This window comes from Meleagris gallopavo, chromosome 11 (assembly GCF_000146605.3).
Source record: "Meleagris gallopavo isolate NT-WF06-2002-E0010 breed Aviagen turkey brand Nicholas breeding stock chromosome 11, Turkey_5.1, whole genome shotgun sequence".
Classification (NCBI taxonomy): Eukaryota; Metazoa; Chordata; class Aves; order Galliformes; family Phasianidae; genus Meleagris; species Meleagris gallopavo.
The window spans coordinates 14,940,904-14,954,441 of NC_015021.2; the positions used below are offsets into that span (position 1 = coordinate 14,940,904).

The 13,538-nt window shown below is 41.2% G+C and overlaps 1 protein-coding gene across 1 annotated transcript; it reads right to left on the reverse strand.

Annotated features, from left to right (window-relative positions):
* Positions 1 to 3,078: 3,078 nt before the first annotated feature.
* On the reverse strand, positions 3,079 to 12,239 carry LOC104909216 (cytochrome P450 2J6-like). The gene is made up of 10 exons (XM_010716810.3): positions 12,210 to 12,239; positions 11,863 to 12,072; positions 10,983 to 11,145; positions 10,305 to 10,454; positions 9,113 to 9,273; positions 7,924 to 8,100; positions 6,876 to 7,017; positions 5,325 to 5,512; positions 4,519 to 4,660; positions 3,079 to 3,731 (listed from the first exon to the last, which is right to left on the reverse strand). Exons 1-10 carry the CDS (start codon positions 12,237 to 12,239, stop codon positions 3,553 to 3,555), a joined length of 1,542 nt encoding a protein of 513 aa, XP_010715112.2. The 3' UTR covers positions 3,079 to 3,552.
* Positions 12,240 to 13,538: the final 1,299 nt, after the last annotated feature.

Here is a 13,538-nt window from a genome sequence, read left to right on the forward strand (position 1 = left end):
GATTCACCAGTGCTCTGTTATACCAAAATCTCCAAGAAACCTATTGAATGCATCGTATCGCAGCATTTGAATCTGTGTATTTGTGCACAGCAGCTCCTTCCCATCCTGAATCAGACTCGTGTTGATGGCAGATGAGCACATAATGGACTGCAGTGCAGCCCAGTGAAACTTGTTCCTTTACAGCTAGCTCTTGCCCAACTGGTTCCAGCAAAGCAGGCGCTGCTCTGTGCAAGAGACCTTTGCTGCCCTCTGCCTGGCTCCTCAGAGGATGCACTGTCAAAATATTAAAATCAGACATTTTTTTCAGAATTTCAAATAACACCTCAGAATTTTCTTAATGAAGTATTTCTGTTTTTTTTTTTCTTTTCCCTTGCTACATCTTTTATTCAAGAAAATCTAAATAAAATATTTTAGCCCTGGACATCAGACTGGAATACTCTGGCTTTTCAGCAAGTCAAAACACCGCAAAATGCTCCATAGATGAAAAAGCGTTTCTCTGCTGCAATTGACTGATCTGTGAGGACTGTAATGCTCAAGAAAAATCTCCACAGAAACTCCACAGAGAAAACTGGCATTCCTGATGGAAAGGTGTTGGAATAGGGTCATCCTCACCTCTCCAACTATCTGACATTAGAGCAAATAAGGAGAAATACCAGTGTTATCACAGCTTTCATACATGCATGAAAGTAATCAATCCAAATAAAGAGGTGTTACTTTTAGGCTTCCATGAACCACAACGAGTTTGGGAATGTTTCACCTTGCTGCATGCAACAATTTGGGATCTGATAGCTTCAAGAAACTGGGCTGCACGAGGCTTGGTGTTTGTGCTACCAAGGTCTTTGATTAAATGCTGAATAGAACTAGATGTAGAAATAAATCCCACTCAGTTTATCCTTTCCATATGGCAGCGTGCCATCCATGAGTATTCCCAGAGTTTTCCATTAAGTTTTGCAAAGCTTCAGGCACCTCACTTTTCCCTAGGTTCTTTCTGAGATTGTGTCAGAGCCACATTAAAGAGCAGTACACTACATTAGTGCCTTTTCTCCTAAAACCAGACCTCTAGCCACACCATCAATGAAAACGTTAAATAAATATATAAAGTTGTATAAAGGTAAGTCGACGTTATTTGGTGATAACAGATTTTTCTGTTTACCTCCCTGTCTTACCACACAATTGTTTTCGCCAGGACATTCTGAGGAGTGCTGATTTATACCTCTGCAACTTCTCCTACCTCCTGAAGACAAACAAACGTTTGACCTTTTCCCACCCTCCACAGGTTCTCACAGACAATTGCTAATTGCTCTGAGGTTGGTACTGCTCCCTCAGTGCCCTGGGATGAATCAGCCTCGCCAATGTGAAAACATCACATCAATCCAGTTATTTTCTAACCTCTTCTCCCTAATCTAGACAGAAATCTTCCATGAACGTCCCTCATGTTAAATGTATTTGTCTCTGGATCAACACTACCATTTTCATTGACATATGAACCAAAAAGAAAGAAAGAAAGAAAGAAAGAAAGAAAGAAAAAAGGTATTAAATTGTCCATCTCCCAAAGCCTTCATGATATACTACAATTTTAAGGGACCACCACTTTCTTTGGTCTTCATTCATTGTCACATTTTGCAGTTGAAGGAAAGCAAGCACTGCTCCATGGCAAGTTTAGCAAGCAGACAACTAGAAAAGAAATAACTGAAATAACTGCAGTTACTAAAGATACACTCACTCCTCCCATCTTCTTGCTGCTTTATCTGTCTTCCAACTGATAATGGAAAAAAAAAATTGTACTAATTCTAATGTTCTCTTCCCAGAAAGGCTTTAATTTTTTTGCTCACCTTTCTCCTTTCCTTAGAATTCCTATTTTTTCATCCTCACAGGGTAAAAAGAGGTCTGCAAAATCTCTGCACTGTGACCCGTTTTTCTCCACCTCTTACCTCTGAGAAAGTGTTTGGTCTGATGTTGAGTGCCCTCTCCTGGGCACCTGTGCACTAAGGAGCCATATCGCCCAGCGAGCACCTCCTGCCGCAGGCAGACATCAGCACAGCCACGTGCAAATACCCCACTCACACGCTCTGGAATGCCCTGTGCCCAGCCAAGCAGTAGCTATGCCCGTTGCTTTGGGCTGTTCCATTTCCATCTCAGCCTATTTCTGAAATTTCCCTTCTGAAAGCAAATCTGGGGGAGCGCATGGCCATCAGCAGTGACAGCATCGCACAGCACTGACGTTAATGCTTGCAATGCTACTGCTGTTTTATGCTTCATTTTAAAGAAGCAATGACAGCCCCAGTGCCCCTAGATCACAGCGTTTTCTTCTTTGCCTTATCTACCCACACAGACATGCAAATCCATAGAGACTTTGACATCAGTTTTTAACAAGGCACACAGGGGATAGGTCAAATGAAATGTCAGAATGTGGTCTTCCATATTTCACCAGTGTTATTCTGCCACTTAATTTAATAACAGCCAAATATCAAGTGCTGTTAGAAAGTGACTTTCTATTTTGATGTGATGTCCTATCAGCAACTGAAAAGAAATAATGAGACAGATCTTAATTTGTGATGCACGGTAGACTGCCTAAACTCATTTCCATCACACAGTGGCCGACGTCTAGTGATGACTGATTCAGCACATGGTTGTCTGTTCAGCTGCTCTATCCTCCCACACTGAAGTAAGATTAAGAAAGGGTAGGTCCATTTACAAGTCTTTTTCAGACAATATAAACAAAACTGGGGTTTTCAAGATACGTAGAGTCGTGGCACTGAGGGACATGGTTAGAGGGCATGGTGGGGTGGGTTGAGGATGGACTGGATGGTCTTTTCCAACCTGTGATTCTGTGAAATTTTTACTCAACAATTTTTTTTCTCCTTTTCTGCTATTGCGGACTGTTTATTTAGACTTGACTAGTATTTTGTGTCTGTAGCAGGCTTTTGTAGCTTCAGGTACACCACTGAACTTCCGAGGCAATTACAAAGCACTTTTGTTTTTCCCATACATTATTTTCAGTTTACCATCAGCTCTAATTTCTAAATTTAGAAATTCACAGTGAACTGCAAATAAACCGTAAACCAGAAGAGTTGCTAATTTTTCTCCTTCATGTCTTTTATTAATTATCATCAACAAAAAGTTGACTGAAACGTTACGAGTGATAACAATAATAAAGAGGCAGAATTTCCCACTCATGGTTTTCCAAACTACATTGCTTTTGACAGTAGAATGGCTCAGCAATAAAGTTTTAAAGACTGCAGTCAATGTTATCATTTATTCAGCAGATGTTGTCTCTAAATCTGCCGGGCTAGAAAGCATCTGCATGATGTCTTCATGGCTGAGTACAATGATGGGCTCCAGATCAAAAGAGTAAGTTCAAATACCGAGATCACCTTCAAGAGCACATAACAAGGTTTGAAAAAAATTCTCTAATGTAGACAAAAGGGACTTTCTGAGCAGCAGAGGAAAAAGTGATATGGTCACGAGACCATGTAGTTGGTAGATATGGTCTCGAGACCTTATATTCACAAAAGTAAGATTGCTGTGCAGGTGGTCTGTGATGTCCGCAGCCTAGCGTGGGATGGCACAAACCTTGTATGGGTGGGGCTGCAGCGTGCCCCCAAAAATGGGCTCAGTGTTGACCGTCGTCACTCCCTCAGGGAGCCGGAAGCTGAATGCCCGTAGCAGGTTGGCAAAGAAGATGAAGAGCTCAGTCCTTGCCAGATGCTCCCCCAAGCACACCCGGTGCCCTGCAGAGGAAGAGGACGACGATGGTGAGTTTGTCACCCTGACCTCGGACGCAGATAAATTCATTGTCGCGTAATTGAGCATAACCGCTGTGGGACACTGTTAGTTGCACGGTGGGGATGGGCTGGTGGTTGGACTTGGTGATCGTTGTGGTCTTTTCCAACCTCAATGCTTCTATAAAGCCAGAGTATTTTTGCTAAATCTGGAATTCCTGTAGGATTTAAGCCAATCAATGATACAAAATGTTCTGTAATTCTGCCTTTATAAAGAGCCCTCTCTCCAGTTGTAGACAACTGAGCACCCCTTCTGCTTTGAATTTTCCTTCAGTTACATCAAAAATCTTACTTTTATCTGACCGACAACTTGAAATGAATTTGTTTAATCATATAAGTGAAGAATAAAGAATTGTTCTTCCGGGAAGATATGCTCCAGTTTTCTATGCATTAAGCATCAGCATTAGTGTTTGAAAGTGCTTTCCAAATATATGCCTGGAGTTGAACTGTTGCCACAAATGAACAACCATCATCACTAGCAGAGAATTTCCTTCTGAAAATGGGGCAAGCTGTATGTATACATTTACCAGTATGTCTCTGAATTTCCATGCTATTATTTGTTCAGTAGAACAGATGCTTACAATTCGATTGGCAACTGTTACCAGAAATAATTTTAATTTTATCACTGTTTTTTCACAAAGAGGATTAAAATAGATGACCAGTAGGTCTTCAATAGACGTTTTACTTCTACAGCCCCAGCCCAACCCACTGATTTTTGTGGTGTCAGTAATTTTACCTATTGAGAATGGCAAGAAGGCTTCTCGGCTCACAAAGTTTCCATCCTTATCCAAGAAATGACCAGGGTTGAACTGCCGAGGTGTTTCCCAGTGCTCTGGGTCATACAAAGAAGAAGCAATATTTGGAAGAACAATGCTGCCCTGAGAGGAGAGAAACATTAATTCTAACTGATCATCTTCTCTTAGCAGCCAAAAGCTGAGAGGTGAGACCAGTGTTAGACATTGCTTAATTTCAGTGTTCAGCCTTACAGGTTGGTAAATTTGTTTCCCCAGCAGGAAGTGAAGAACTGGGAGGAATGGATTGTGGCTTTAATTTAAAACATCAGTTCAAGCCTGAGAGTGGAAGCTGTCGTGTCAATAGACACTAACATTATTTGTACCGTTTTCATTTCTCACATTAAAAGTTTCTGTCATTTAGTGTCTTTGACAAAACCAAGTTGCAAACCTTACTACTTTTCCCTTGATATTTTTCAGTCTTCTTGTGGACAAAAATTCTGTTCAAAATCATCCTACTTCTGTATCAACATAAAATCAATCATGGTATCCTACAGGATCAATCTCCAAGATTTTGTCTTTGGCTAAAATCTCATCTTCCACCCTTTGGTATCTTCCACTAGCTCCCAAGAGCTGCATCACTCATCACAACCATAGAAATGGTTCCTTGTCCTCTTTCTGATTGAAACTCTGACCCAGAGGTACCCAATCCCAGTTCTGTTGAGGAGAAAGCCTTGGTACGAGTAGATTTGAATCCACAATTAGTTCTACTGATAGAGGAAAGGCCTGTAGCAGCTGTGAGAAACAGTACCTTCTTGAGGGGAAATCCCAGCAGTGTTGTGTTCCTCACACACACCCTGGGCATGCCAATAGAGACAATGTTGCTGAAGCGCTGGATTTCATGAATCACAGCATTCGTATAGGGCAGTTCTCTCCGATGCTCATAGCAGATGGTCTGGGAAGAACCCAAAACGGCATCCAGCTCCTTCTGCACTTTCTCTATGGAGAAATATTCATCGTTTCAGATGGGAAAATACATCACCATATTCAAAGACATTTTCTGTTTAGAACTACTATGACAGCAACAAAACTAAAACAAAAATGTAGGCCAATTTTATAAAGGAAAGTCAGTGAGGTGTTCCAACAGTTTAAACGTGTAGGAATTCTACTGGGTCTGACACTATTTGATGCTATATTAAGAAAAGACATTTGTTGCTCAGAATTTTAGAACTAAGCATTGCCTTATGCTGCAGTGCGAGCAAACTGATTTATCACTGTGTTTTCTTTTGGCGAGGTGCCTTGGGCACTTACAGCCATTTACAACCAATGCAGTCATAGCTGTCTGGAATTCGAGCAAGGTGAATCTGTACGTAATAAGCCTAATTCCTATTAAAAGAACATGGGTCTTATGCAGGACATGTTAAATGAAGTAATGCCAGCTTCTTCAAAAAAAAACAAAACAAAACAAAAAAAAGACACCAATTGCTGGAGACAGACATACTGGTGTCTGTTCATTACAAGAGTCTGGATGAAACATATGACTCAAGAAGCTGGGCATGGATCATCCTGCACACGCCCTGCTTTCCCAAGTATGTGCAGGGTGTTATATTTAGATAAGAAAAATTATTTAGGTGAGTCAGTGCTTTCATAACCTAAATTACAGGGTGATAATAACCATGCAGTAACACGAGATTAAGTAGACCTTATTGTCTGACAGCTACATGTTAAGCAATTTTTTCTTATCTTCATCTCTTTCATCCATTTTAATTCCTCTTCTTCTCTGGGTATTTGCACATGTTCTGCTATCTAACAATGGCTTCTCTGTTATCCAGCATAAGAAAGTATTCTGTTTTTCATTTAGTGCTCTGTGTCAGTGATATTTAAAAGACAGACTTAAAAATAAACTACTATAATGTACACAGACATAGCAGATAAACCATCAAATTCTCCTCCCAACTGGAATAATGTCTGCTGCAAGACACTCAAATGCATCATAGAGTTAATTTGACCTCCGATTAAATTGACACTCTGATACCTTGGGCTCAGAAATGGACCAACAGACAAAAAACAGAAGCTGGCAATTGCCCTTCAGCTGGTTAGCTTTACTCCTCTGACCCACAGAGCACACAGAAGAGCAGCAGTCCCTACAGCCCCCAGCACTCCTACTGGATCAACAAAAAACCAAACTGAAGTTCCCAAAAAGTGGCATCCCTGCTATCACACATCAGTTTATGGTATATTATTTTCAGCCATCAGTCACGTTTCCTGCTCTCTAAGACAGAACCCAACTCAAGATCCATTAAAATGTTATGTCTGTACTGTTCTACTGCATCAGAGATATATGTGATCCACTTCCTCTTACCTTGAACATCTGGATATGCCACCATATAGAGCAGGCCCCAGTTCAAAGTAGTGCTTGTTGTCTCTGATCCACCCAAGAAGAGATCATTTATAGAATAAACCATGTTTTCTTCATTGTACGTAGACTTGGGTTCATCTCCAAACTGCAAAAAGTAAGAAAAAACATAGAGGTTTATTATGTATATGCCAAAATTACGAAGGAACATTGTTACATTTTTGGAGAATTCATTACCAACATGTAGGGAGGATGTACCTTCTTTTGCCAATGGAGCAGCATGGAAAGTGGAAGGACATTTTTCTCTATTGCAATATCATATCTTTTAATATTTCCCCTACATGTCTACTACAGACAGCTCTATTTTTTTAATAAGCAAACTTGGATGATTTCCACCCAGCAGCATCCCAAAAGAGCTCACTAAAACAATTTCTGGTCCACCAATGTTCAGGTTTCATAAATCTTAAAACAGTACTGAAAGACTTAAGAAGTACTTAAATGTTTTGGAAGGCCAGATGTGTTAATATTGTGAAAATAAAGCAAGGGGATCTGAGGAACTAAATGTTAGGCTGACATCCATCCTGGACTACATACACGAATATATAGAACATGGCACTCTGACTCTCCAATCCCTTTCCAGCTCTCTTGTGGTCTTCTTCTAAATTCAGTGTTCTTTCACTTAGGCCACAAATAATTCCTTAACTGAGAAAAATTGCAGTACATTAACTACCCTTTAATGAAAGAATTGCAAGACTGTGTGGCATATCAATAAGGTGTTGAGGAACTGTGGAGATGTGGCACTTGAGAACAGGGTTTGGTGAGCATGGCAGGGATGGGTTGGCAGTTGGACTTGGTGATCTTGTAGGCCTTTTCCAACCTTAACATTCTAGGATTCTAGGATGATAAAGGATTTAGCAAGTCTCAGGTTACTGGATTCACAATGAGATGTCTGTGATGGGTAAGAAATGGTGATAAAAAGGCTCAAAAATGGATGATTTAACAGTCTTTCACTTAACAACCCATTAATGTATGACCAAGCAGAACACACACTTACTTTTTCAATGTGAGCTAGATAAAAGTCAATGAAATCCTGGGGTTCATCTGGTATCTCTCTCTCCTTGTGCTTTCTGATCTCCCTCCTTGTAAAAGAGCTCAGAATGTCATAGCAAGACAGTGCTTTCTTATGAGGACCAGGGAGACGGCACATCAGCCAGGGGAAGATTTCATACAGCTGCGGGAGTGATATACAAGAGGTACCACAAAGTCTCCATCACTATGAAATGCACTTAGACCTACTTTAAAAAGAAGTTAATATCAATATTAGCGCAAGGAGTTTTTTTCATAATTAATAAAATATTCCGAGGATGAGTACATTTATGTTTTCGAGTTGTGAAACGGTGTACAGCATAATTTCCAGCTGCGTTAATGGTGACTCAGAGTTGCACGGCCCCTCAAGCTCAGTCAAAATCCAAATTAGAGCGATTATCATTAGAAAGAACTGTAGCCATTTATTCAATTATTCAACCTGTCTTCAGTTATAATGAACAGTACTCGGGCATTTTAAAAGCTGGATCCTGCCCTCCAGTGGAGAATGCCAGGAAGCGAAGAAGCAAAGGCATTGCAAACTGTCCTCACCAGGGGGTGTAAAGGCAGTCGGTGAACCCCAAAAAAGGCCACCCGGCAAAGGCTGGTGTACAAACTGGGTAGTTCCTCAAAGCACTCTGTACTGAAAGACCTCTGAAAGAGTCCTCAATAAAACTTGAAACAACTTCTACACAGATTTCTCTGTCTTCCTCTTATTGAGCTCATCTTGTATTCTGCTAATTACCCTGGCTAAATTAGAGAGACTACACTAAATTAGCGAGACTAAATTAGAGAGACTGTGTCTATATTTGGGGTGGTGAATCACATTGGCAGACCTGACATTCAGCATTTATCACGATGCCCTGTGCAGGCCATTTGTTGAGGAACTGAGTACCAAACACGACCCAGGAGCATTCCATCAGCTCATGCCTTGCTGCAAAGACCTAAGAGTAAACTACTTACTGTGAGGCAACGAGCACAAGTGATGCAGACTGGTATGTAGTGCATTACCATCCCATCTGAAGGCAGTGTGATGCCTAGTAGAGCTGCATGGGACATTGCTCACCCATTTGAAACTGTTATGCCCAACAACCACCGCTCAAATCTGCATTTCCCACTTTCTGTGTTATTCAGCCAAAGGCAAAAGATCATTTACTTACGTGGTGAAGAAAGCTGCCTCCAAATTTGAAGATATGCTCTGTGGCTCTAATCAGTTCATGGAAGGTTTCATCCCCTCTGGAGAAGCGATGCCCATAAACAACAGCACAAATTACATTGGAGACGGAATGAATGAGAGGGTAATAAGGATCCAGAGGTTTCTCTGCAACCACAACAATAAACATCACCCTGAATGTCTCATATTTTGCTTCATAGGTTATCTAAAGAACTTTCAAGCAAGTACTGCATTTCACAATTAGCAACTTTTTTACAAAATTGTAATCATCACCACTTAAGTTGGAAGAGACCCTAAAGGCCACCTGGTCCAAGTCCCTGCACTGAACAGCTCCATCAGGTGCTCAGAGCCCCATTCAGCCTGACCTTGGATCTCCAGGGATACCACCTCTCTGGACAACCTGTAACAGTGCCAATAAGGTGATGAAAGTATTGTAAAAAACTTCCTTATAACCAGCCTAAAACTTTCCTCTTTTGGTTTGAAACCATTTCGCCTCATCCTATCACAGCAGATCTTGCTAAAGTGTCCATCCCCCTCTTTCTTATAGCCCCTTTTACATACTGAAAAGCTGCCATCAGTATCCTACTGATTTTTTACAGCCAAGGTGCAATCGGTAAGAAAATTATTAAGAAAATAATTTCACAGCTTCAGAAAAAAGAGTGTAAACAAATGTATTTGTAACCCTACTGATGTAGCTGCCCAACACCCAAGGCACAAGGTTAAGTCGCTTATTGTTCTGAGCTGCAGGAGTCGTCTTCTTTTCCTGCACATTTGGCCACAACTCCATCTTTCCTAGTTCTTAAGTCAGGAGACTGGGTTGGAATTAATTACCTCTAATTGACACAGTGCTAGCCACAGCATGTCCTGGTTTACTGTGCTTTGCATAATGATCAGTATTGGGAAATTCAACACAAATGCTCCTAACTGGGTTGATCAGGATAAAACGTTGTAATGAAAACAAAATTGTACTCACTGCCCTACAGAGTGCATGGAAATTGTGCTGCAGTGTTTAAATCTGAGCCTCCCACTGAGTCTGAAAAAGCACAGGACTGGGTTCTTTGTGTTTCCAGTCCATTCTACATCGATGCAGTATGACTCGTGGAACAGAAGACTTAGTGTGATACACTAAAGACATCAGACCAATGACAGAAATGAATGGGTATTTGTCACAGAGATACCTTTCGAACTTGTAAAGAATTCCAGCAGGTGGTGGGCCTCTTCTTGCACTCGTTGTTCCAGACCTCTCTTCCCCAGGCCCAGGTTGCGTAGAGTCTTCAGCGCAAACCTCCTCTGCTGCTTCCATGTGTGACCAGTGGCCAACATAATCCCTGAGTCCGTGAAAGAAAGAATTCTTCATCATGCTAATATTTACTACAGACTAAGGCATTCTTTACCTGAAAGAACACTCTCATTCCTAAATATCACAGTGTTGCTGCAAGTGGAGATGTAGAAGCCTGTTGGGAAACATTTTGCAGCTGCTTGGAGGCCTCAATGTATTACGATTACAATAGGCAAAGTCCTAAACAAATGTACGTAGGACATACTCCTATAATGCATTTTTTGTGCCAAATAAGAAAAACTTAGAGCTGTGAAGTGGCTTAACTACGAACTTCATCAATGCTGAATCAAACTCAGATTGCTTAGCCAGGCTAGGTGCAGGCCTGAGATAATAATGAGAGGAAGAAGAAAATCAGGAGCTTGGAATTTCCATTGTGGTTGGGGAGCGTGGAACCTATAGTGAGGTTGGAGGGTGTCATCCCTCATAGACAAACCCTGCCATTGTGGTGCTGTTAGGGGTGGGTACCAGCTACAAAAGAGTTGCAAAGATAATGTTTCTGTGCAAAAAATCATCACACCTTTTCCTTTGGCCATAGCTCTGAAGAAAGGAGACACCAGCCTCCCAGACACATCTTCGGGATGTGTGGTCATACCATCCTTCACTGCTTGGAATCCATTCAGTATGATCACTGGGGCCCATCCAAACCACAAGGTGAACACGTTGCCATAAGTTTTTGCCAACTGTAGATGGGAGAGAAGCCAGCAAAGCACAGCTGAAATCCCACACACCACAAACAAACAGAAGATGAACCTGTTTTTATGCTAATTACAGGACCAGCCCTAACCTGGAATGATGTTCTGCATCTTCTCCATAAGACTACAATTATCAGTGAGAAGGTATGAGTGTCTTTTCCAGCATTCACTGCTGGAAACAGCTGAGTCTGCCAGCTATTCAGAGCCACAGGTTTATGCCAACAGACATCAAGTAGATTTTATTTGTATACAAACCAAGGCTCAGTTCAGAGGAGTCTCATCGTCTGCTATTCACATGATAGAGGGTATTCTCCATCCAAAAGATATTTTCCAGAATTTATATCAAGAGGGATTCCTCCATTAACAAAAGTTTTGTGGGTCTTTGTAGATCCCATCGAAACCACGAGCACATGCACACACAGCAGATCTTCAGTGTCTGTTTACCAATGAAGTCAGAGAATAATGCTCAGAAAGCTAAAAACTCGTGCTGTGAAAGTCCCTCTTTAAAGTGTGTTTCCCTGACTTCAAATCTGATGTGTTATCCCCACAGGTGTTTATCCTAAAGGATATTAAGTTACACACGAGTTTGTCAAACTCAGGGTTAAAAGGGGAGAGGTCGAAGCATTGGTTTTCACACGCATATAACACGAGAAACAGCAAATTACAAAGACTTCTAAGCTGCTAGGATTATCTGAAAGTAAATACCTTCATGAGGCAGTCACGATTGATCTGGAAGTTCAGCTGCAGCAAGGTGCCAAGAATGGGGAGAGGGACCGGTCCAGGAGGAAGGCATCTCCGTGCTCGTTGCAACTTTAAAAACTGCATAACCAAAAGGAAGACAACCAGTGCTATCATAACTTGATTTATGGACAACATTGCTGCTGCTTTTACTGGATTCTCGTTATTGAAAACAGTCTATTGAAGCTATGAAGGCTGGTTGCTCAACCAGTTGTTTTTTTTCGTAAGAGTTTAAATTTCACATAATAAGTATTTATTCCACGCCCCTAACCCTCCCTCTTCATTATCAACCACTCTGCTCCTGACCAACCCACATTTTCATAATGCAGCGTGTTTAGGTGCATATCCCTCTCCTTTTCATCCAGATTCCAGTTATCAAATATGGATCATGGGTTTTGTAGGAACTTAGCTGTGTCGAGATTCTTAACACATGGCCAAGATTCTCCAGGCAATCTAAATACACATCTCCATATACAAGCTCTCCAGCTGATTTTCTGAGTCAGTTGTGGATGCGTGTGCTCCTACAAATACTTCATGAATGCTTTTAGAAAAGCAATAACCATACATACAAATTAAGCATGCAGATGTAAGTGGATACTAAATCTTAGAATTTTTGAAATGTTTTGTACGTGTTTTATTTATACCTACATTCAGGAGAGCAACTGATTGAGGGTAATGGCAAGGCTGATAAAAGTTAGAAGCCCACATTTATCATAAAATAGAGATATCAGTATACTGGTATCTAATGCTCAACATGCATAGTTAACTTATTAGGAATCTTGAGCTACAAGCAGAGCTAAAAGCCTCTCTTTGAGAACCAGTTGGAACACGTGTGCGCCGTACTTGGCAAGTGGAGAATGAAGGCTGTGTGAAGCAGAGTTCTTTGCCAAGACTCAACATATGCAGGAAGTATAAAGCTGTTTCCAGGAGAGCTTTATATGCTTGCAATCCCACCATGAAACTGCAAGACTTGTGCTTCAGCTTGTTTCTTACAGCAGCACTTTCTTTGGGATAAAATTGGCATTATGGGATTTGTGGCTCTGGGACATGCAATGGGCATACCCAGAACAAAAGGCCCAGAGGCTGCCAGCCCACAATTCCCAGACTTCTGCATCAGTTAGCTTCCAACCACATTGCTTCATTAGTATTAAAGCATAATGTAGGAATGATATTAACCAAGGAAGGGCTGTTTCTGTGCTTCTACAAAAGCTTTATTTGTTTGTAATAACAAGCTTATTTTTCAAGGCACTCGTTTCTAATTTAACTCTCTCAACAATGCTTTTTACTCCAGGTTCAAGGACTACCTTTGTTTCAGCATCTTGGGATTTTCCACTGTGAATCTCTGAAACATTAGAAAATGTATTCCACTAGGATGATCCAGCTCCTTAGGCTGCGGGCATCAAACGATAAAAACTACATGGTTTAGTGGACAATACTGGTGGTAGGTGGATGGTTGGAGTAGGTGATATTAGATATTAGAATTTGGGAATGTTCGGACATAAACTCTATGGGTCACAATAGGAGCCCCACATCTATCACCTCTTTCCTGCCAAGGCTTCAGCAAGCACAGGGAGAGAGGAAGGAAAAACTGGCATTTACCCATGCTGATATCCACGTTATCAGTTTGCTGGGTTGTTTTTTTT